At 41.8% G+C, this 23,092-nt stretch overlaps 1 protein-coding gene across 5 annotated transcripts in view; it reads left to right on the forward strand.

Moving 5' to 3' along the window:
- MTHFD1 (methylenetetrahydrofolate dehydrogenase, cyclohydrolase and formyltetrahydrofolate synthetase 1) overlaps positions 1–23,092 on the forward strand; it is a 95,921-nt gene that overhangs the window by 29,202 nt on the left and 43,627 nt on the right. For 4 of the 5 annotated variants that reach the window (XM_039534648.1, XM_039534650.1, XM_039534646.1 and 1 more), the window contains 7 exons: positions 8,249–8,333; positions 15,812–15,871; positions 18,122–18,175; positions 18,545–18,681; positions 18,903–19,003; positions 19,675–19,811; positions 21,531–21,642. In XM_039534648.1, the coding sequence (XP_039390582.1) occupies positions 8,286–8,333; positions 15,812–15,871; positions 18,122–18,175; positions 18,545–18,681; positions 18,903–19,003; positions 19,675–19,811; positions 21,531–21,642 (649 nt within the window). In that variant the 5' untranslated portion in view covers positions 8,249–8,285. Of the gene's footprint in view, positions 1–6,002; positions 6,019–8,248; positions 8,334–15,811; positions 15,872–18,121; positions 18,176–18,544; positions 18,682–18,902; positions 19,004–19,674; positions 19,812–21,530; positions 21,643–23,092 lie in introns of those variants that run through there. The other variant, XM_039534651.1, reaches the window with a different exon arrangement.

A 23,092-nucleotide genomic window follows, 5' to 3' on the forward strand; every position in this document is an offset into this window, starting at 1 on the left:
AACTGTGTGCTCCTGTAGTCCATTAGTACAGTAAGACAAAATTGAGGGTTTCCATTTTGAGGTATTGATCTCACTAACCACATGGCTGCTATTGAATTCTTCTTTGTATTTGTGATCAAAAAAGGCTGCTTTATATCACTTGCCTTTTGTTCGGTTTTGATGCACAAGAGTAGCTATCCAAGAAAATAGTTACACCCTGTAGCACAGCTCTACTCCAGTGTAAGAGGTGAGTGCTGACAGTTCAGAGGAGAAATGTTAAAAATCCTGACTGTTTGCAGCAAATGACCAAGTCACTTGTCCTAACTGAGCTATCAGCAGTGTTTCACAGACTGTAAGGCCTGAAGGAACCATTAGATTTGATTTGACCTGTATATCACAGGCCGTGGAATTTCATCCAGTTACCCATTTATTTGAGCCCAGCATTTTGTGCTTGTCTACAGCATGACTTGTGGTTGGCTAGACTATATTTTCCAGAAAGGCGTCCAGTCTTGATTAGACGGCATCGAGAGATGGAGAATATACCACTTCCCTTAGTAATTTGTTCCAGTGGTTAATCACCCTTAGTAGAGAGATAAGGAGGGTAAGGTAATGTATTTTATTGGACAAATTGCAGAAGATATTACCTCACCCACCTGGGATCAGTACGGCTACAACAACACTGTCAGTCACTCTTACTGTTTATTTAAAAAATAAAGTGCCTTTCTTTTTTTTTTATTTTGTCTAGGTTTAAAGCTACATGTATATGGGGCAATTGATCCTCTTAACCAGCCTGGGAAAAGAATGAAAAGAGCAAATTACTCTGTCACACTTTATAAATAATTGATTTTCCAGGAGCAGTATGGAAAATAATTACAGTTGTACATGCAAACAACTCTCCTCCCTCCCAATTCCCCTGCTCCTGTCATGAGTTTGGTCAAATGTAGCAAAACCAGTAGAATACATTCCGGGATGGAAGGGACCAGATTTTAGCTAGAATTTTTCAAATGAAGGAGATTGAGGGAAGTGGCTCTGTATCTTTGAACATTCTCTTTCTCCTCTGGATCCTATAGAGAAATGCTATATCAAAGGATTCTGATCGCCCTTGAGATGGGACAAAGTTCAGGAATAGAAGTGTCTTGAGGCAATCAAAAACATGTAATCTCAGGTCCAGTAAAGGTCTGTCAATAGAAGATGATGTGTGGGTAGGTGTTTTTCCAGGATTTTTTTACAAGAGGCAATGATTGTTTATGTATAGGGAACTCGCTTTTACCACAGCTTGCAAAGTCAGCATTGTGTATGGTGGTGTGTGTGCAGTAATCACTTAGTTTTTGTACTGTTGTGGGTTTACCCTTTTATCAGGGAAAGAGTCTATTTGGAGGTCATTCAAATATTTACAGACTAGGAGAATCAGATAACAGGAACTCCATTAAAAACAGAATTGTGTAGCTAAGTACAGTGAAAAAGGTGAGCTGAAAGTTAAAAGGACACTCAACTCAGTTTTTGAAAAAATCAAAGTAGTTTCAGGTATTACACCTTCCCTGCAATCTCCCTTTCAATTATTTTGGTTTTAGAATAAAATGTTCTTTTTAAATGTCTTTATCTGCTTGGTTGCTGTGTGAAAGACAGCATACAACCAGGGGCGGCTCTAGGGATTTTGCCGCCCCAAGCACGGCAGGCAGGCTGCCTCCCGCGGCTTGTCTGCGGAGGGTCCGCTGGTCCTGGAGGCAGCCTGCCTGCTGCCCTTGCGGCGCCGGCAGAGCGCCCCCTGCGGCTTGCCGCCCCAAGCACGCGCTTGGCGTGCTGGGGCCTGGAGCTGCCCCTGCATACAACCACCAGGGGAAACCAATTTTATGGGGAGATAGTGAATCTAACTGTTCTCAAAGTGCTGGCAAAAGCACAAAGGAAATTAATTAATCTGTTAGGTTCAGTAATTTTAGGTGTTGTTTGTAAAACCGTAGTAAGTGGAAAAATTCAGGCAGTGGTGCGTGTGCGGGGGGCGGGGAGAAGGTTATTTAAGTTAAAAATCCCCCTGAATGATTACCTGACTATTTCTGGCCCTCTCCCAATAAAATAGTTTTTAATGCTCAGGGTTGTGTGTGAAGTATTGTTTTGTGCCTACTGAATGCAGACATTTGTCTGAAATGTCTGTGTCTAGTTCATTCCCTCTGAAGCAGCTGGCACGGGCCACTGTTGGAAGACATGATACTAGGCTAGATGGACCATTTGTCTGACCCAGCATGGCCGTTCTTATTTCTTAGTTAGGTATGACGGTCCCATTTCAAATTCAGTGCTAGGTTTTACTGCAGGATGTGGAGGAGGGACAGATGGGCTGTAAAATGGCCCTACTTTAAACAATACATAATTGATGGCTAACGAGAAGGGCAGGGATAATGTTTTTAAAACACCTGGGAATAGTAACTAACAAAGTTTTTAGTAGATGTATTGAAATACCGGTACTTCCCTGGAATGAAGGTGCTGTGACTATAATTCAAAACAAATGCTCAGAACTAATTTCCTTAATCATTCTCTCTTGGGATCACTCCGGACTAGGGCTCATCATTTGTGTTTGAAATCACATCAAACTCAAGCTTTATCTACACTGAGCTTGTTTTGAAAATCTCCTACATGTGCTATCTGTACCGCCAGACAGCATTTTTATCACTGCGTGGTGTTTAGTCCTGTTCAGAGCAGGTCTAAGTGACACAGTGGTAAAATCACAGGTAGTTGTTCTATGCTTGTATTCCGAACAACAATGGGGAATCTTCAGAAAAGGCCGGTTGTAAATAAGGCTTAGACTACTGTCTAATACATCTGTAACATACATACAGTTTGAGCCCCACCTATCTCTCTTACAACCATGCAGTGGTTAAACAATTCAGTTTTGCTGTGATGTGCTCAGCAACCATTTTTGAAGACTACTCTGGCTAGCATGATTCAAGCTGCACCCTACAAAAGTGACCGTGCTAAAGGATAGTGGTGTTAACACAGCTTTGGAACAAACTGTGTTGTAACTGTTTAGTTCCGCCTGTGCAGACATGTCTACGCTGCCGGGGAAATACTGGCCAGATTGGCAAAACTCCCAGTTAGTTCAGTGGGGCCAGGATTTCACCCGGACTATAACTGTTTGTTTTTGTTTGTTTGTTCTCCTTTTGAAACACCATGCTTTAGTCTTGTCTTTGTAGGGATATGACCAGGTAAGCAGATGGCATCTAAGCTGTGTTAGTACGGTCGTTTTTATAGTATGGACAGGCCCCAAACATTTCAGGAGGTTGGGTTTCTTATTTTCGGCTTTTGCATCTTGCCATCTACCTCCCTGTTTTCCTCAGGTTTTTGATACCCACTGGCAGCGGTTCACCGTTCCCGGACAACGGGAGCTGCAGGAAGCAACGTGGGCACGATTCGCTGTTCCTGGCCAATGGGAGCTGCGGGAAGAGGTGTAGGCTGAGGGACGTGGGCAGCGGGGCTCCGTGCCTGTGGACACTCCAGATAAAGAAACCGGCCTGGCCCGCCAGCGGCTTTACCCTGACGGGCTGGGTGCCAGAGTTTGCTGACCCCTGTTCTATCCCAGGCTCTGTCCCCTGTGTTAGTGCTCTCCCTCTGTCTGAGAACTACCAGCCTGAGTCCTTCCACTGAGCGCACCAGGTACAGTGTGGCATGGTGTGATGGCCTCTTAGCTAGGCAGGACACAGGCCATTTAGGGTTTTACAGGTAAAAATCAACATCTAAAATTCCTCCTGGAAACCCACAGGCAGCCAGTACAGATCACAAAGCACCAGTGCAATGTGCTTGCTGGTGGATGCCCTGTTTAATAAATGGACTTCTCCATTCTGCAGCTGTTTCAGTGCTCAAATTCATTTAAGAGCTAACCCCAAGCATAGATCACTTCGTAGCAGTCAGATCTCGAGGTGGCAAAGATGTGAATTACCATTTCGAGATGTGCATCCAAAAGAGAGAGTTTCAATCTCCTGGTCAGACAGAATGAAAGGAAGCCCTCCCAGCCACTTCTGAAACCTGATAATCAACTGTAATTGGGGAATCCAATCAGATCCCCAGTTAGTGAGCAAAAACTCTCAGTTAGAGGGGGTAGGCATCTTCTGGAGGACTGGGGAAAGCAACAGCACCTCTGCTCTATCTGGATGGGGCCTTAGCTGTCTTGCTGTCATACATGTGCCAGTTTTCACACACACACCGGGAAAGGGGCTTAACTGCATTATCTGACTTGAAAGATACAAACATACAGCACTGAGTTATCAGAATCTTGATGATCCTGTAACCTCTTCTCCCTCTCTACCTAGCCTAGCTACTCATACAGTATCATGGTGATGTGAGGTTTGTATGAGCATCTCCTAATTTGAGTGAATTATTTTCTTCCTCTTAAAAAGATTTTTAAAAGCACTCTCACCCGTTCCCTTCGTTTTTTCTGGGAGTCACTTCAGTGCAAGGTTGTGTCATTTATAACTAAAGTCACATAACTTTGGAGCTGAATACTTTGAGCATATATACTTGGGGCTACATCCTGTCCTTGACTTGTGTGTGCCCTTGACACACGTGATATGGGAGTGAACTTGTGGAGTGGACGTAGTATATGGCTCTTAATGCCATAGTAGTAAAGCTACTGCAAAATATCTCTAGTTCTTGGTTTTTGTTTTTAAAAGCAAAATAATTCCACATAAATAATAATATATTTCAAAACAGAACCCTCAGTCGATAAGAGCTGTTCTTTCCAAATATTTTTTAAATGTATTTATTTGTAATTCCAAATTTCTTACAGCTGATCCTTACTGAAGTTTATTTAAGAAAGAAAACTGTAATATGTGTGGCTTTTACTTTTGCTTGCAACCAAAACAATGCAGTTGCTTTTTAGCAAACACTAGATGGCCTTCTAACAAATGACTTTTTTTTTTTTTTTTTTGGTGTGTGCGCTTAGAGAGCAGTAGGAACTGACACTCCATTGAGTTTTCTCACGTTACTTTCTTGCTGTAGAGGAAAATGGAGCTAATCTTTATTATTTTTAATGAATGCAGTATGAGTTGAGGTAAGCCATGGCTCCTGATTCTGTATTGAATTTATGAATACCACAATATTCTGAAGTCCTCTTGTTGAGAAGGTAGAGAGAAACTAAGTTTTCAGTGAGAGTTGGATTGGGTCTTAACTTTACAAAGTTGACAGATCTGCACTGAAGACTTCTAAAGTACAGTATACTTTACAGTTTAGATCCTGGTTCGTCACATGCTTAAGCACATGCTTAACTGTATGTATGAGTAATCCAATTTGGATGACTACTGGGATGTGCAAAATTAGGCTCTTGCATTTTTGCAGGATCAGGACCCTAGCTGTTTGCCAGATCAGTAATCTACCGCATCTTGTGTTAGCTTCATGACTTTCAGAGCATTTCGGGGTTCATTGGCATCGTACACACACTTTGTTTCCAGCAAAAGTAATCTCAGGGGTGTTTCCTTTAACAAGCGTGTATCTTTAAAATACTTTCATATTTATCAGTAGTAAGCTGATTATGCAATATTTATTAGCTTTATAAAGCAGCTATAGGGTTATAATAAAGCATAGCTCTTATATAACATTTTTTAAATCAGTAGATCTCAAAGCACTCAAAGGGGGTCTGGCTTTTTGTCCAGATGGGGAAACTGAGGCATAGAGTGGTGAAGTGACTTGCCCAAGGTCACCGACCAGGCCAGTGCTTAGGCCAGGAATAGAACCCACGTCTCCTGAATGTCCCAGTCCAGTACACTATCCACTGGGACACACTGCTTTATTAGATTAGGGTGGCTGGTTGCTTGTATAATCTTAGTCTTATAGTTGTTATAGCATCTGTAAAGGTTCATAATAGGTACCTGCAAACATTCTCATGTATAAACTTCTCCATAGTGGGGATGAATGTTCATTTTGATTTTTCTTAGGATTTTATATTGCCACCCATCACCGGAGGATCTGAGTGACTCTAAAACTCAGCCTTTCTAAAATCAGCTTTTCATTCTATGGACACAACTCATGGCACCTGGATCTCAGGGCACCCACAGTCAGGTGAACAGGCATCTAAATCAATGCAATTAACTATGCCAGCAGCATTTGTATTACTATGATAGCACCTAGAGACCAGGGCCCAGTTGTGCTAGGCACAGTCCTGGCATAAACAAGAGATGGTGCCTGCCCCAAAGAGTCTACAGTCTCAGTGTACATATAGACAACAGGGGGCTCAAAGAGATGAAGCACAAGGAAATGAGATGATACTGATCAGCCTGAAAAACTGCCACAGCAGACCAGTACCTAACCGATGTTGAGTGTTTTGTAAGTGTCACAGTTGGTAATGAGGCTGTGTTGAGACCTGCATGAAAGCCAGGACCTAGAACAATTATTTTAAAAGTGGGATGAAAACAAAACTCTTATACTAAAGTCTCCTGTTGAGAGACTCTGAAGAGTTCAGCCAGAAACGTACAGCGGCAGTCAAAAAAGCGAACAGAATGGGAATCATTAGGAAAGGGATAGATAAGACAGACAATATCATATTGCCTCTATATAAATCCATGGTATGCCAACAGCTTCCATATGAGGAGAGATTAATAAGACTGGGACTTTTCAGCGTGGAAAAGAGATGACTCGTGGGATATGATAGAGGTCTATAAAATCATAACTGGTGTGGAGAAAGTAAATAAGGAAGTGTTATTTACTCCTCATAATACAAACTAGGGGTCACCAAATGAAATTAATAGGCAGAAGGTTTAAAACAAACAAAAAAAGAATTATTTTTTCATACAACACCCAGTCAACCTGTGGAACTCCTTGCCAGAGGATGTTGTGAAGGCCAAGACTATAACAGGGATCAAAAAAGAACTAGATAAGTTCATGGAGGATAGCTCCATCAATGGCTATTAGCTGGGATGGTGTCCCTAGCCTCTGTTTGCCAGAAGCTGGGAATGGGCAACGGGATGGATCACTTGATGATTACCTGTTCTGTTCATTCCCTCTGGGGCACCTGGCATTGGCCACTGTTGGAAGACAGGATACTGGGCTAGATGGACCTTTGGTCTGACCCAGTATGGCCGTTCTTATGTTCTTAAATTCAGCCAGACCCTTGGGTGCACCTGAGCTCCTGCAACTTTTCCACTCTCTGCTTGATTTCAGAGGCAACATCAGGCTGGTTTGTTCCCCTCTGGTGCAAGTTAGAACAGCCTTAAGGTTGATTCCAACCAGCCCAAGTTGTAGGAGTGCAGTGCGCTCTGGTCATGCCTCTTCTTGCCTCTGGTATCCCTTGGGGTTGGGGCTAAGCTGGTGGCATAGTTTTGGCTCCACTGGCTTTACATCACCCTGGAATTCCCTTCTACAGCAGGAATCCCATGCTGCCATGTTGGGTGAGCTCCTTTCCATTTTTGCCGTGGGAGGGGGGCATTGGAGCTGGAGCAGTGGCTCAGGCTCTGGCCCCGCATGATCATGTGTCTGAGACTTATCAGGGTTCCTCTTAATGGTGACCTTCTCCCTGACTATTTAGTGATTTCCTGCAACACCCATCACCATGGTATCTGAGCACTTCACAGACATAAATAAACTGGCTCTCGCAAGAGCCCTGTCAGCTAGGGAAGTGCTGGTGCTAGTTTGGGAACCGCAGTAGCATTCTTCTGTCCAGTATCATATCCGTGGCTGTAGACACACATAGAATGGAGTTCTGTGTGTTTAACCCGTCAGATGTTTGGTCCACACACAGACCTCCCTCATGGGAAAACTGTGGATTGATTATAAACGTATACTTGGTGAGAAGTAGCTACTAAGCAGGCCTAGCAAAACCCTGAGTATATCACATGAATCACCTGTAAACTGTTGTTGGTCTTGGTAGCTTGGCAGTCATGAGTAACTGGGGTACTCATCCTATTACCAGTAGCTGTACACTGAGGCCAGATACTCACCTAATTCCCATTGATTTCTGTCTAAGTTACTTACCTGAATACCTTTGAGGGTCTGGGCCATTGAAACCTCCTTATATTTTGACTTGCTTTAGACTATTCTGATCATTCTCTCCCATGAAACAGGTTGGTAAGGTACTGAAAGGAGCGGGCTGCAGACAGGTGTGATTTTGGGGTAGGGAGTCAACACGCCCTGGTGACTGTCTGCAATTTCAATTACATGCTTTAAACCTCTTTAGTTTTCCTGTGTCTTTTGAGTGCCATGCAACTGCTGTGAGGGTGAGAGAACTTAGAAGTATAGGGTGGGATTTTCAAAAGCCCGATTTCTTGGTTAATTTCTGTTTTTTTCCCCCTCCCAGGCAAATAAGAGAGAGACTGAAGACGCAAGTTGCTCAGATGAAGGAGAGAGTCCCTGGATTCAGACCAGGGCTTGCAATTTTGCAGGTATTGTTGCCTTCTTTAAAAACAAAAAACGAAAAATGAAAAAGCCCTTTTGCTCTGTAATGCTAATTGTAAGACCATGGAAAACTGATTTGTCTTCACCTGAAACTACTCAGCAAAATAATGCTTTAAAACAAAAATTCCTACTGAACACAATATAGCGATGTGATTATCTGTGTGTCTGTTACTGGTGCCCAAGAAAAGTCGTTCTCCCTCCCCCCCCAAAGCCCCTTTGACCTTCCCCTCAATCTGGATTGATTTGTTTTCATTATCCTTCTTTATACTTGTGAAGTGTTTCCACATTAAGACTGCTACACAATCCCTGTATTATCTACTAACAGCAAACCTCACTAGTAGACTCTGTTTCATGTCTTTTTACCTTATATGACCCCAGGGTACACCAGCTCTTATAATTCCCACAAACAGGTTGTTGCATCAGAATCAACTTAATGATGTGAAGAGTATTTGGGTGATTGACTCAGTTCTTGCTGCTAGGGAATGTGAAAGAGAATCTAACATGAAAAAGTTTAGTTACTGTGAATGCAACAAAATTATGCAAGCTGCAGTCTGGCTTTTCCATGGCACCCATCCAAATATAAAAGCCATCCTGCAAGCCCAAATGGGAATATTAGCATGAGTAAAAGTGCAGGCCTGTATATTTGGCAGAATGCAGTGTCTTCTATTGCCATTGTGAAAAATTGAAGTTGTCTGGTCAAAAGAATTTTTCAATCTCAAATTGAGTAGCGTAAAGAGCAGCTGTCATGTCACAGGAATGAATGTTGTGGGTGGAGATAATTGATGGGATTTGAAATGAATGCTTACAGAAGTGGTCTCTGTCCTTGTCCACCCTCATTTATCTCTTGAAGAGCTCTCCTCTGCCGTTGTCTGTCAGTTCTAGCAGATTATTTAGTCTACAGAAGAGAAAAACGAGGGGGATTTGATAGCTGCTTTCAGCTACCTGAAAGGGGGTTCCAAAGAGGATGGATCTAGACTGTTCTCAGTGGTAGCAGGTGACAGAACAAAGAGTAATGGTCTCAAGTTGCAGCAGCGGAGGTTTAGGTTGGATATTAGGAAAAACTTTTTCACTAGGAGGGTGGTGAAGCACTGGAATGGGTTACCTAGGGAGGTGGTGGAATCTCCTTCCTTAGAGGTTTTTAAGGTCAGGCTTGACAAAGGCATGGATGAGATGATTTAGTTGGGGATTGGTCCTGCTTTGAGCAGGGGGTTGGATTAGATGTAGTGTGGGGCCCAAAACAGGACACAGTACTCCAGATGAGGCCTCACCAATGTCTAGTAGAGGGGAATGATCACGTCCCTCGATCTGCTGGCACTGCCCCTACTTATACAGCCCAAAATGCCGTTAGCCTTCTTGGCAGCAAGGGCACGCTGTTGATACATATCCAGCTTCTTGTCCACTGTAACCCCTGGGTCCTTTTCTAGAGAACTGTTGCCTAGCCACTCAGACCCTAATCTGTAGCAGTGCATGGGATTTTTCCATCGTAAGTGCATGACTCTGCACTTGTCCTTGTTGAACCTCATCAGATTTCTTTTGCCCTAATCCTCTAATTTGTCTAGGTCTCTCTGTATCCTATCCCTACTCTCCAGCATCTACCAGTCCTCCCAGTTTAGTGTCATCTGCAGACTTGCTGAGAGTTCAATGTAAAGCCCTACCAAGGGTGGCTGAATTATTTGCCTCTTTATCTGTCAACCAAAGTACAAACCTCTTCACCAACTGGGGCACAAAAGTAGCTGACCTCAGTACACTGCAATCACTTGGCTTCGGATAACATCCTGACACTTTCATTTTGGCTGTTCCAGACTGAAGGATTGAAGCAGAATTATACAAAACCACTTGTTAATTTGAAAGCTATTTATCAGGCTCACTCACCAGAAGAACATCCCCAAAACATCTGGAAGACTTAAGTTCATTCTTCAGATTATTAGCAGCTTAGATAGCATCAGCTAGTGTTCCTGTACTGCATAGCACAATGTTAGACTAGCCTTGTCCATGCTATGCATGGTAAGAAATTGCAGGCCATAGGGTTTTCTAATCTTGCCGGTAATTTGCTACTGGAATAGCTTGTAGTTTCTATATCTGAATGAAGTAGGGCTTTATATTTTTATAGCAGCTTGGCTGGGAGAAGAGCCTCTTAGTTATACATAGGATAATTATCTATCTCTTCAATCAGCTGATAAAATGCAGTGTCATAAGGTGGCTGTATTGTTGGAGTGTAACTAGATGGTTTTGCTTAAGATTTGTTTTACCTGAGTAGGAAGAAAGGCATATTGAGTGGTAAACTGCATCCTTACCAATCAAGTCTTCCACAGATGTCCTACGCAACATGTCGTCATCTCCTTGTTAAGTGCTGTATCTCTTAGATTGGTTGCTTACTTAAATGTTTCTATTTTAAGAAGTGTCTTTTTATATTTTGTGTGTTTTCTCTCAAGCAAACAATACAACAGAACCAATAGTTGGAGGACATGCTTGCTCTGGTGGCTATAGAAGCAGGTGACCATGATGCTTTCTGATCAGATTCATGGTCTTGTTTCTTTCTTGGGTTCAGCACAACTGTGACGTGTGCCAAATTCATATTGTGTATTTCTGAAAGCAACTCCTATGTTAGGGTGTTGATGTCACATTAACTAAACTAGAAAACTCATCCAGTAGCCACCAGTGCAATTCATCCCTCCTGGCTTCTGCTGCCAGCATCACAGACCTCTGTCCAGCTCTGGTGGCTTTTGACAGTTTTTTGCATTCTTTTGAATTTATTGACAAATCACACATTTTTCACATTTATTTTTATTTTCACAAAAATTTTCTTTTTGATGTAAGCCTTAAGGGGCTTGTATCCTCCATGTCTTCATATACCTCTAACTTCTCTGTAGAGGTAAAATCGCCAAGTATATTGTTAGCATTACTACCACCATTTTTCATTTTGTACAAGTATAAGACTTGGGCTAAATTAGATACAAATTAGATCTATATGTTAGTATCAAAAATGCCATTTTTGTTTATCAAGCATTTTTATTGAAGCCCAAGTATGAAGCTGTGTATTGTCATCTCTAACACGGATACTGACCTGTGGATAAGTGACACTAATTAAAAAACTAGTTTCTATACTATTTCAAATGCTAGTACTGTATACATAGGCAATTACTAATTAAAACCTTCTGCCAGGCAGATTAGCTGCTATGTTGAGTATACAAAAGCTTACACCTGGAGAAGCGTTACTAGGAATTCACGTACCTTTATATCTACACACTATGCAGTACAAACTGTGGGCATGCAATCAACTGCTGTTGGTGCTCAGCCTACGGTGTGAGACTGATCTGGTCAGCAAATTTCAACTGAAAATATAGAAAACTATCATAATCCCTTGTGAGATACTTTGACAGCTAAGAATATGCAATGTGAAAACATGTCATCTTAATATATTGCAAAATGTTGATACTTGCCATTTTCGCCATATGCTAAACAGTGTCATCATTTCTGGAAAAAAAACAACTTGCCTATGCAATGCCAATGAAAGTCTTTTAATACATTGTCATTTGATAGCTTTGAGCAGTAAACACCACATTAAGGTATTGAAATTAACTTAAACGTAAAAATCTGTAGTCAGTAATGTTGCAGTGTATTTGAAACTGCAAAAACTGATACTTTATTTTGGGGACCATTGTTTCATTTTGCCTACAGGTTTAGGGCACCATTTGACAGCTCCACATCATATCTCATCTAAACATACATAAAATAAGCTTTCAAGTGATGTATGATGTGGGTGTGTGTAGAGTGGATACATTAAACTCCAAAAATATGGCCCTTTATGGAGAATTGCCACATGCCTGTTAGTGCGGAATTCCTCACTGATGTAACTCAACCCTGCATTGTCTCAGAGAAATTCAGCCCTCATGGTCCATTCAGTCCTTGGCCTCACTGAGACTTATAAGGATGCCAGATGTGATGGTGGTTTCTATGGTAGGTTTGCCCGTTTACTAGTCTGGTGCCACCAGCCTGTTTCAGATAGACTAGCAAATAGCATTTTACAGCTGCAAAACCGCATACCGTTAATAATCTCCTGAGCCATCTGTCTTGCGGCTGTTTGATTTAACAGTGCAGGGGGATTAATTGCAGGTGGGCAGGGAAACTCTTCCTGATCTGTGTAGATTCTTGTGTATTTATCTCCATTTCATTAGCTTATATTGTGTACTATACATGACCATTTTGTTCATGAACAAAATCTCAGGCTTTACACTGAAAGCAGAGTTTGAACATTCTCTTTCCCGCACTAAAACCAGGTGTTTTCTATTTGTTCATGTCTCCCACCACCACCTCCACCTTTTTGTCCCTTCTGCCCCTACGTGGAAATGCCCTCCCTAAGCTGGTCTGCAAAGCTGCTCCCCAAACAATACACTTCTTAAGATCCATTGCTGATGTAGCTTCTCTACAAGAAGTTAGCCAGCTGTGAGAGTTGGGATATAGTTTGATAAAAATCAAGACAAGTGCCACTCATCATCTTGGCTGTTATCCTTGTTTCCATACCCCCACCTTTCTTTAGACAGCAGGGTCTTCCAAGCAGGGACACTATCTTTATATAGGGCTGCCAGGTTTTGCTCCAGTAATACAAGTAATAATTATTGCCTGTTACAGCTTTATGTGGGGAGCAGAGTTAGCCGTCTGTAATCCAATCATTAGGCAGCAGCATTTCTGGAGTTTGCCCTGTTGTCTACTGGAGTCTTGCCAGCTCTCCCTGATGATGATCTTGATACATGGAGTCTTTCTTTGACAAATTAGGCTGGAGTATGCATCCTGCTTTCTGAAGCCTGGAAGCACTGTAATGACCTGATACCAAGAGCTACAGTCTTGTGTCCCACGTCACTTTCTCTTACATTCTGTGCTTGGCTTTGGCACAGCATGATGGTGTTTGAAAACTATCTCAGTGGAGATTTTGAAAGAGACAAGTGGCATAAAATGCCCAATGCCCATTAGCTTGGCGCACCTTGCTGCCATATATGCCTTTGAAAATCCATAAAAACGTATATATATGTGTACACTAGGGCTGTCAAATTATTTTAAAAAATCACAATCACGAGATTAAAAAAATAGTAGTGATTAATCGCAGTTTTAATCACACTATTAAACAATAATACAAAATAATGTATACATGTATAATAAATTTAAATTGGATGTTTTTCTATATTTTCAAATATATTGATTTCTATTACAACACGATACAAAATGTGCAGTGCTCACTTTATATTTTTCTATGACAAATATTTGCTTTGACTTTTTTTAAATATTTTTTACACTGCATGAATGGGCATAAGAATGTTTAGCATATCTGGTACGTTAAATACCTTGCAATGCCGGCTACAACAGTGCCATGCAAATGCCTTTTCTCACTTTCAGGTGATGTAAATAAGAAGCGGATAGCTTCTTATTTGTTTACATTTATCTCCCGTAAATGTAAACAAACTCATTTGTTTAGCGACTGGGTGAACAAGAAGCAGGACTAAGTGGACTTGTAGGCTTTAAAGTTTTACCTTGTTCTGGTTTTGAGTGCAGTTATGTAGAAAAAAAATTCTACATTTGTAAGTTGCACTTTCACAATAAAGAGCTTTCACTACAGCAGTGGTTCTCAACCAGGGGTACACATACTTCTGAGGGTACGCAGAGGTCTTCCAGGGGTTACATCAGTTCATTTAAATATTTCCCTAGTTTTACAACAGGCTACATAAAAAGCACTAGAAAAATCAGTACAAACTAAGATGTCCTACAGACAATGATTTTATACTGCTCTATATACTATACACTGAAATGTAAGTGCAATATTTATACTCCGGTTGATTTATTTTATAATGATTGGTAAAAAGGAGAAAGTAAGTATTTTTTCAGTAATAATGTGCTGTCACTTTTGTATTTTTATGTCTGATTTTGTAAGCAAGTAGTTTTTAAGTGAGGTGAAACTTGGGGGTACACAAGACAAATCAGACTCCTGAAAGGGGTACAGTAGTCTGGAAAGGTTCAGAGCCACTGCAGTACTTGTATGAGGTGAATTAAAAATACTATTTCTTTTGTTGATCTTTTTTACAGTGCAAATATTTGTATTCAAAAGTTGTAAGATAAAGTGAGCGCTGTACACTTTTAATCTGAGTTGTAATTGAAATCAATATATTTGAATATGTAGAAAAACATCCAAAAATATTTATAGTTCATTTAAATTGGTATTCTGTTTTAAACTGCGATTAATCATGGCTATTTTTAATCTATTTAATTTGTTTTGCATTAATTACTTGAGTTAACTGCGATTGACAGCCTAATATACACACATAATTAGACTTCATGTATATTAAATAGATCCAACTTGCCTGATGGCCTTAATCAAGTAATTGGGTGTTTCATATATGAAATGAGCTCAATTCAGAATTGATATATGATCATTTGGCTAGCGGTGAATCTCTCCCAGTATGGACATCCTCCTGAAGCCCCCAGGAGCAGTGCAGTCAGGATCTTGAGCCATTGCTCCAACAGTAAAAGGCATGCAGATATATTAGTGTGTTTTGCATCCAAGTAGCCAGGCAAGGGAGATGCTGCTTAAATATGTAGAGCAACAAGGTTTGCCATGTCGAAAGGGGCATCATCAGTGAGGTGAAGGCCAGAGGTTTAATTGTGTGTATGTAATCTGAGCTCCTACTTTGAACTGACATCGAAGCCGAGTATCTGAGCTTAGATCTTGCTCTTTTTTGATGGTGGGATTTCCTCCCTGCATGCTCTGACTCTGGTGGAAATTTGACATGAGCACATATCAGTATTGTATGCTGCCAGACAAGGAGGTCAAGAGTGACTCCTATTGTCTCCTCACCATTTAAGGACCCCTGCCCTCAGTTAGAGGAAGCAAATATCTGGTGACTGTTTCAGTGTGGAATTGTAGTTGGTTTCACTGCATACAGAGCAGTGGGTCACATCAGATCTAGCCTCTGATAATTTGAGAGTCCAAAAACACTCTCTTATACTTAAACGGTGCTTTGTAGCCAGTAACTCTACATAGCATGTTCTGCACTATGGGACATTGCTGTCTTCTGATCAGTGATCAATAAGGCTGAAAGATCCTGGCAGTGCTATTGGGTATAAAGCTATGTCTGTGCTTGCAAGTCGTGTTACTACATTTTAGATGTAACTTTTTCAGCAAAGAGACTGGGCAGTTTTCTCTGCTTTGGAATGTACCATATTAAAGGCTTTCAAAAGCCATAAATGGCTGCTACTTAGGTAAACAGTTTGGCTAATTTTCTATCTTTCACTTAAAAGGCCATTTCCCATTAGCTCTGTCTGACTATTCTTTTGCTATAGGAAGACTCTTGAGTCATGCTGTCTCTGTAATATAACTACAGTTGAACAAAGGAACAGTCATTCAAATTCAGATATATATTTCTGTCTGTCCGCATTTCTGCTTTCCATTGTGACTTGTCTCTGTCCTTTCACCCTCTAGGTTGGGGATCGTGATGATTCAAATATCTACATTAGTATGAAGCTGAAAGCTGCTGCTGAGGTAATGCCTAGATCATAACTTTAATTTTCTTCCTAAATACACCTCTACCCTGATATAACACGGTCCTTGGGAGCCAAAAAAATCTTAACATGTTATAGGTGAAAACGCATTATATCGGGTAGGGAAGGCTCCTTCTCCCCTGACCACCCGAGACCCTCTGCCCCTTATCCAACCCCTCAACCCCAGCCTGGCACCCTTAACACGCTGCTCAGATTACTGTGCCAGAGCCGTCCCTAAAGGGGTGCGGGACCCAGGACAAATCAGCCTCCTCACCATCCGCCCAGCGCTCCTGCCCGGCCACCGCTCACCTCCTCACCCCACCTACCTGCCCGCCACTCGCCTCCCCACTAGTCTCCTCACTGTCTGTCCGGCACATCTCCCTGCGTCCGCTCGACTGCTGCTCTCCTGCTTGCCATCTTCCCACCCGCCTGCCTCACCCCGCTCCTACCTGCCACTCACCTCCCCATTCGCCCCTTCATCCAACTTGCCCTCTTGCCTGCCTCCCACCTGTAACACGCCGCTCAAAGCAGCGTGTCGGAGCCAGACACGCTGATCTGCCGGAGCATGTAGCCCCGCCCCCCAGAGTGCTGCTTTACCGCGTTATATCCAAATTCATGTTATATCGAGTCGTGTTATATCGGGATAGAGGTGTATTATACACCGCACCCCACACATACCAGGTAATAAAAACATGCCTTTAAAGCCCTTCATATGGCTATACCTATGCAAACCCCTAATGTAGACAAGCTGCACTGATATAAACTGGGGCTTGCACTGGTGGGGCTTACTCTGGCAATATCAATGTAGTTAGTTGGTGCAAATGTTTATAGTGTAGACAAGCTCTTAGTTTCCATGTGCCCACTGCACTGTTCTGTCCTCTGGCCTACCGAACCCCTAGACTCCTGCTCTTTATACCTCATGAAGGCATACCCTTGCAGTTGCTTTATTTCATCTCATTGCCCTGCAGCCAATGTATGCTACAAAAACAACAAGGAGTCCGGTGGCACCTTAAAGACAGATTTATTTGAGCATAAGCTTTCGTGGGTAAAAAAAAACCACTTCTTTAGATGCATGGAGTGAAAATTACAGATGAAGAGAAGGGAGTTACCTTACAAGGGGTATGTGAATAGCTCAGTGGTTTGAGCATTGGCCTGCTAAACCCACGGTTGTGAGTTCAATCCTTGAGGGGGCCACTTAGGGATCTGGGCAAAATCAGTACTTGGTCCTGGTAGTGAAGGCAGAGGGCTGGACTCAATGTTCTAGGAGATAGGATATCTCCACTATTAGATTAGATTAGATGGCTACACTTACAAAGTTTACCACTGTTGACAGGGCCAATTCTATCAGGATGAGTGCGGTCCACTCCCAATAATTGACGAGAAGGTGTCAATACAAAGAGAGGGAAAATTGCTTTTGTAGTAAAACAGCCACTCCCAGTCCCTATTCAAGCCCAAATTAATGGTGTTAAATTTTCAAATGAATTGTAACTCTGCAGTTTCTCTTTGAAGTCTGCTTTTGAACTTTTTTTGTTCAAGTATGGCTACTTTTAAATCTGTTCTAGAATGTCCAGGGAGATTGAAGTATTCTCCTACTGGCTTTTGTATGTTACCATTCCTGATAAGATAACTCCCTTCTCTTCATGTGTCAGTATATTTATGCCTGCATCTGTAATTTTCACTCCATAAATCTGAAGAAGTGGGTTTTTTACCCACGAAAGCTTATGCCCAAATAAATCTGTTAGTCTTTAAGGTGCCACCGGACTCCTCATTGTTTTTGTGGCTACAGACTAACATGGCTACCCCTCTGATACTTGTATGCTACAGTACACTCTGCCTTGTGGAAGGGGAAATTTGCTCCTGTTGTCCAAGATGATGGCTGATATCTTGTTGCTGTTCACTAGCATTCCAGAGCAGTGTCATTTTTGTCAGTGCTGGTACAGCAGCTGCTATCAAGCTGAATTGCCATCCCATAGCTAGAGATTCTCTTTGTTTTATAACCTATGTTACAATATGGGGTAATAAAAACAATGACAGAAAAGTTAATTAGGTGGGGTACTATTCTTGATCTTCTTTTTGGCTTATGTACTTCCGAGTAACAGGACTTCATTGCCTGTCCCTCGGTCAGACTAGAAAGCATGATGGATTCTATAACAGGCCTGGGCTGGAATGAGAGAACTGCCATGCTGTTTTTACATATTGCCTCTTACATCTATTAGAAAACCAGATCACTTCTGAGTTCTCTCTTTTGCAGATTGGGATCAATGCCAATCACATTAAGCTGCCAAACACTGCAACAGAAGCTGAGGTAAGTGACTTGGTCAGTCTTGTTAAGAAGCCCTTAATTTTGGTTTGGTATTAAAAAGATAAAATGTGTGTATATTTCTTTGACCTATGTTTTTATATAAAGAAACACTTGCCTTTAAGGGGTGACTCTGCAAAAAGAATAGAGATCACCAAATGCTGAAAAAATTTAAAGAATTTAATCTAGATGTTTCTGAAAAGATAAATCCACAAGTAATTTATATTTTTATATGGGAGAACTAAACATCTTGTATGTGCGTGTTGTTCCCAGATTCTATCCAGCCAGAAAATGCAACATTCCAGTACCTGCACCAGACTTGTTTAAATTTATAATTCTTAATGTTTTTATCCTGTCCCCACCTGAAATATATAGGTGCTGAGGTGCATCACTGTTTTGAATGAAGACCCTGCAGTTCATGGATTTATAGTGCAGTTGCCTCTAGATACAGATAAACCCATCAATACAGACAAAGTGACCAATGCTGTTGCACCTGAAAAGGATGTAGATGGGTAAGCTGATTTTGCAGCTGGAGGGTATGCAGTGTTTTAGCATACAACTTGCTCTTTCTTTTAAACCTATCTGCTTAAAGTAATGATTCGAAATTTAACAAATAACTTTAAAATATATAAATATTGGTATTATGGAAATGGATCATTTCCCAATTAGTGTAACTTTGAGATTCTATTCCTGGCACATACATACCATTGTCCCCTCCCTTCATATATTTTAGGTTAACTAGCATCAATGCTGGGAAACTGTCCAGAGGTGACCTTAGAGACTGCTTCATCCCCTGTACACCCAAAGGATGCATGGAGCTTATCAGACAGACAGGTAAGTAATTAAATTATATTTGGGGGACTGATGGTTCTCCTTAGTCCTGTCCTCGTTATTGATGAGCACATTGTGTGAAGGCTAGGACTATAACAGCGTTTAAAAGGGAACTGGATAAATTCATGGTGGCTAAGTCCATAAATGGCTATTAGCCAGGATGGGTAAGAATGGTGTCCCTAGCCTCTGTTCGTCAGAGGATGGAGATGGATGGGAGGAGAGAGATCACTTGATCATTGCCTGTTAGGTTCACTCCCTCTGGGGCCCCTGGCATTGGCCACTGTCGGTAGACAGATACTGGGCTAGATGGACCTTTGGTCTGACCTGTTACGGCCATTCTTAAGTTCTTATGTCCCTTGATGAGCTGAAAAAGTATGCTTAGTGTACAGTATATTATAGCCTTTTCTAAAAGCACTAGTTTTCCTCTGTCCCTCCACCCCACTAGGAAAAGAGATTTCTTAAAGCTCTTCACCTTCCACTTCTTGACCTTCAGAGCCCTATCATGTAGACAGCTGTGTTTTCTAGCCCAGGATGACTCATTGTGACTTTCCTAAGAGCCACGGCTGGATCTATGCTGACTAATGGCTCTAGAATAAAGTTGAATTAATTGGCAGCTGGGATGTGCCCAGGTTGTTTGGACTGCTAACCTAAAACTGAATCTTATTATGTTTCAGGCATCCAAATTGCAGGTAAAAAAGCAGTGGTGGTTGGACGCAGTAAGATAGTCGGTGCTCCAATGCATGACCTTCTACTGTGGAGCCATGCAACTGTAACCACTTGCCACACAAAAACGGCAGCATTGGCTGAGGAGGTAAGGACAGGGTGTTTATTTAGACCCTATACACTATATACACATGCCTGTCTCTTTCCACAAATGAGTTTGCAAAAGCCTGTACTTTAGAAGCTTCTGTTAAGATTAACCCCCAAAAAAGCTTTCCACAGAGGTCTTTAAAATTGCTCATGAGACTGGTCCCATTTTCCTGCTCAACAGCAAGAGTAAATCAGCAATGGTGTGGTGGCTGTATTGCTGTATTGTAATGACAATTGACATGCTTCAGCAATCAAGCAAAAGAGTGGGTGTGTATGAATGTAACACAGATCAGAAAAGCTGCAGTGCTGTACGATACTGTAGAACAGAACTCGGGTATTCCTATGGTGTTAAAGTGGGGATAACAAAACAGACCCAACCTCACAAGGTTGTCGTTAGGCTTATTAATGGTTTAAGTGCAAAGTATTAATAAAATCTCAAATATAAATCTTCTCCCTCTTAATATAAAGAAAAATGAAAAAGAAAACTACTCCCTATGAAAAACTAAATAGGGTCATTTCAACACTTACTTTACCCCCATAATAGATTTCTGTTAGCATCTTTAACTATAGAGCTTTGACCAGGTCTGCCAGACGTATCAATATGGTCTAAGTGAGTGGTAATGCCAAATTACAGTGCGTTTTGTGTTATGACCTCATGAATGTTAAAAGAATAAATCCATAATTAATAATGATTTGAGCCAGAAGACTGTGTTCCTAACACTGGTTGGTTTAGAGCAGGGGTTGGCAACCTTCATTTATTCACTTTAAATTAAGGTTTTGCGTGCCAGTGATACATTTTAATGTTTTTAGAAGGTCTCTTTCTCTAAGTCTATAATATATAATTAAACTATTGTTGTATGTAAAGTAAATAAGGTTTTTAAAATGTTTAAGAAGCTTCATTTAAAATTAAGTTAAAATGCAGAGCCCCCCCCAAACCAGGCAGTGTGAGTGCCACTGAAAATCAACTCGCATGCCCGCCTTCGGCACACGTGCCATAGGTTGCCTACCGCTGGTTTAGAGGCATGTGCAGGAGGTATGGCTGATGGCTTTCTGAGATATTCTGGCTGTTTCTCCAGCCAGCCTACTCTGAAAAGAACAGTTCTGCTGTAGGAAACTGTATGGGTTAACTTGAGGAGAAGAAAATGAATGTACAGTAGTGTTAAGCATGGGCTGGTACATAGGGTCCTTGCCTAGGAATTAGGACACATGGATTGTACTCCCACCTCTGCCACTGACCTGCTATGTGACCTTGATCATGTCACTTAGTGTCTCTGTTCTGCCCTCTTTGTCTGTTTAGGTTATAAGCTCTTCAGGGCAGGGACTCTCTCACTATATGTCTGCACAGTGTATGTGCCCGGCCCAATGGAGTCCCCCTCCTGGTTGGAGCTTCTGTGTGCTATTGTAATACCAACAATAATAATAGATAGAACTCTGACCTACATTAACAAAGATTAATGGTTATAAAGATCAAATAGAGTCAGCATGAGGTGGAAAGGTGACCTTCAGGTGCTCCTAATTTAACTCCATGCCTCTGAATTCACAGTCACAAGGTCTTCAAAGTAGCCTTAGGAATATTTCCTTCCCGCCCATCCCTGGGCTTCAGGGAGGATTTTTGATTTGTGTTGGGGACACTTGCTTTTTTGAAAATGCAAATGACTAAAAGTAAACCCAAAATGACCTGCTTTGTATCTGCTGTAGTGACGCAGCGTTATTTTGATAGGTTAGTAAAGCTGATATCCTGGTGGTTGCGGCTGGTAAACCTGAAATGGTAAAAGGGGAATGGATTAAACCCGGTGCTGTAGTAATAGACTGTGGAATCAACTATATACCAGGTAAGCATGTGTGTGTGGGTGATGGGGTATTACACCGTTGCTGTATCTTGATGGAAACCTCTACTTAAACTTGGACTATTGTCTTGAAGTATAATGTAATTTGCAAACCACTGGAGGGTCTGGTGGAAAATCATCTGGCTATGGATTTTTGTCTAGGGTTTAATTTAACTGCTTTTTGTCACTTGTAAAGAAGAAACAGATGGTCCGCTCATTCTGGTCCCCCTCCCCTCCCCCCTCATTTTAAATCCAAGTTACAGGTATTACATGATATGGGAAATTAGTCACAGTCAAGCTGTCATCATGCCTACGCCCCCAGGGCTTTTAAGAAGGTAGCTTTATAATTGATCAGTCGTTTTGTTGCAATGTAATTATCTAATGGAAGGTAAAGACATTTCTCGCCTACAGCTCAGCTGTCTTGCCTCTTGCAGATGACATCTGAGTTGTTGTAGTTAAAAACATTAAGTCCTCTGCTTAACATAAAACTGCCCTTGCTGTTTATTGTTATTTGATATATCTGTGTCGGGCCACCCAAACGTTGGCAATCTGTCAGGAACCAAAGAGCCATGTTTGATTTGCATAAAACAAAGCAGATTGCAGCCTCCCCAGTTAAAACATGTTGCAAATAAAAATACCATTGTGTTCCCGGTATACCACTGTCTTGCCATTGTTCAAGAGCTTGCGTGGACTGGACTGCATGTCTGAGAAGTTGGTCCTGATTTTCTTGATGATCACTTTTGTCTTTCTGACTTTAGAAAGGTTTGAACCTAGCACAGAATCACCTGTGGCAGTTCTATAGGCTGGCGCATTTGGGGAGATATGAGGCTTAGCAGACAAGCACTTTAAAATGTATCCTGTGTAAATATTCCGTATTGAACACTAGTGTTCAGTGTTGGAAGCTACAGAGTTTTGTAAAGCTTCCACCTGCTTCTCCCCTCCTCATCACAGGCTTTAAAAGAACCCCCGGGAAATGCTGTGGAACCTTTGGGAAACCAGGGCCAGGATCATGATGCTAGAGGGGAAACAGTGGCTGCTTTGTCAGCTTCTCCAAGAAAAGCTCTTCCCAGAGTATGTGCTGCTGGCCCATTGAGATTAACAGAAGTCCTGTGCTCTGAATGCTGGTAGAAAGTAGCACAAACTGGCCTCCAGTGGATGTAAGTGTTCCCAGCTAGATACACCTCTACCCTGATATAAGGCTGTCCTTGGGAGCCAAAAAATCTTAGCACGTTATATTGAACTTGCTTTGATCCGCCGGAGTGCGGAGCCCCACCCCCGGAGCGCTGCTTTACCGCGTTATATCCAAATTTTTGTTATACAGGTGGCGTTATATTGGGGTAGAGGTGTACCAGCAGAGAATGTGAATTGCAGCTCTGGGACTGATATAAAGCTGTTTGGCTTCAGTACTGGGTATTGTATTATAACTGGTCTCCCTAGGTGGGGAGGGCTGAGATGC

The sequence above is a fragment of the Mauremys reevesii genome, linkage group 4 (assembly GCF_016161935.1).
Source record: "Mauremys reevesii isolate NIE-2019 linkage group 4, ASM1616193v1, whole genome shotgun sequence".
Classification (NCBI taxonomy): domain Eukaryota; kingdom Metazoa; phylum Chordata; order Testudines; family Geoemydidae; genus Mauremys; species Mauremys reevesii.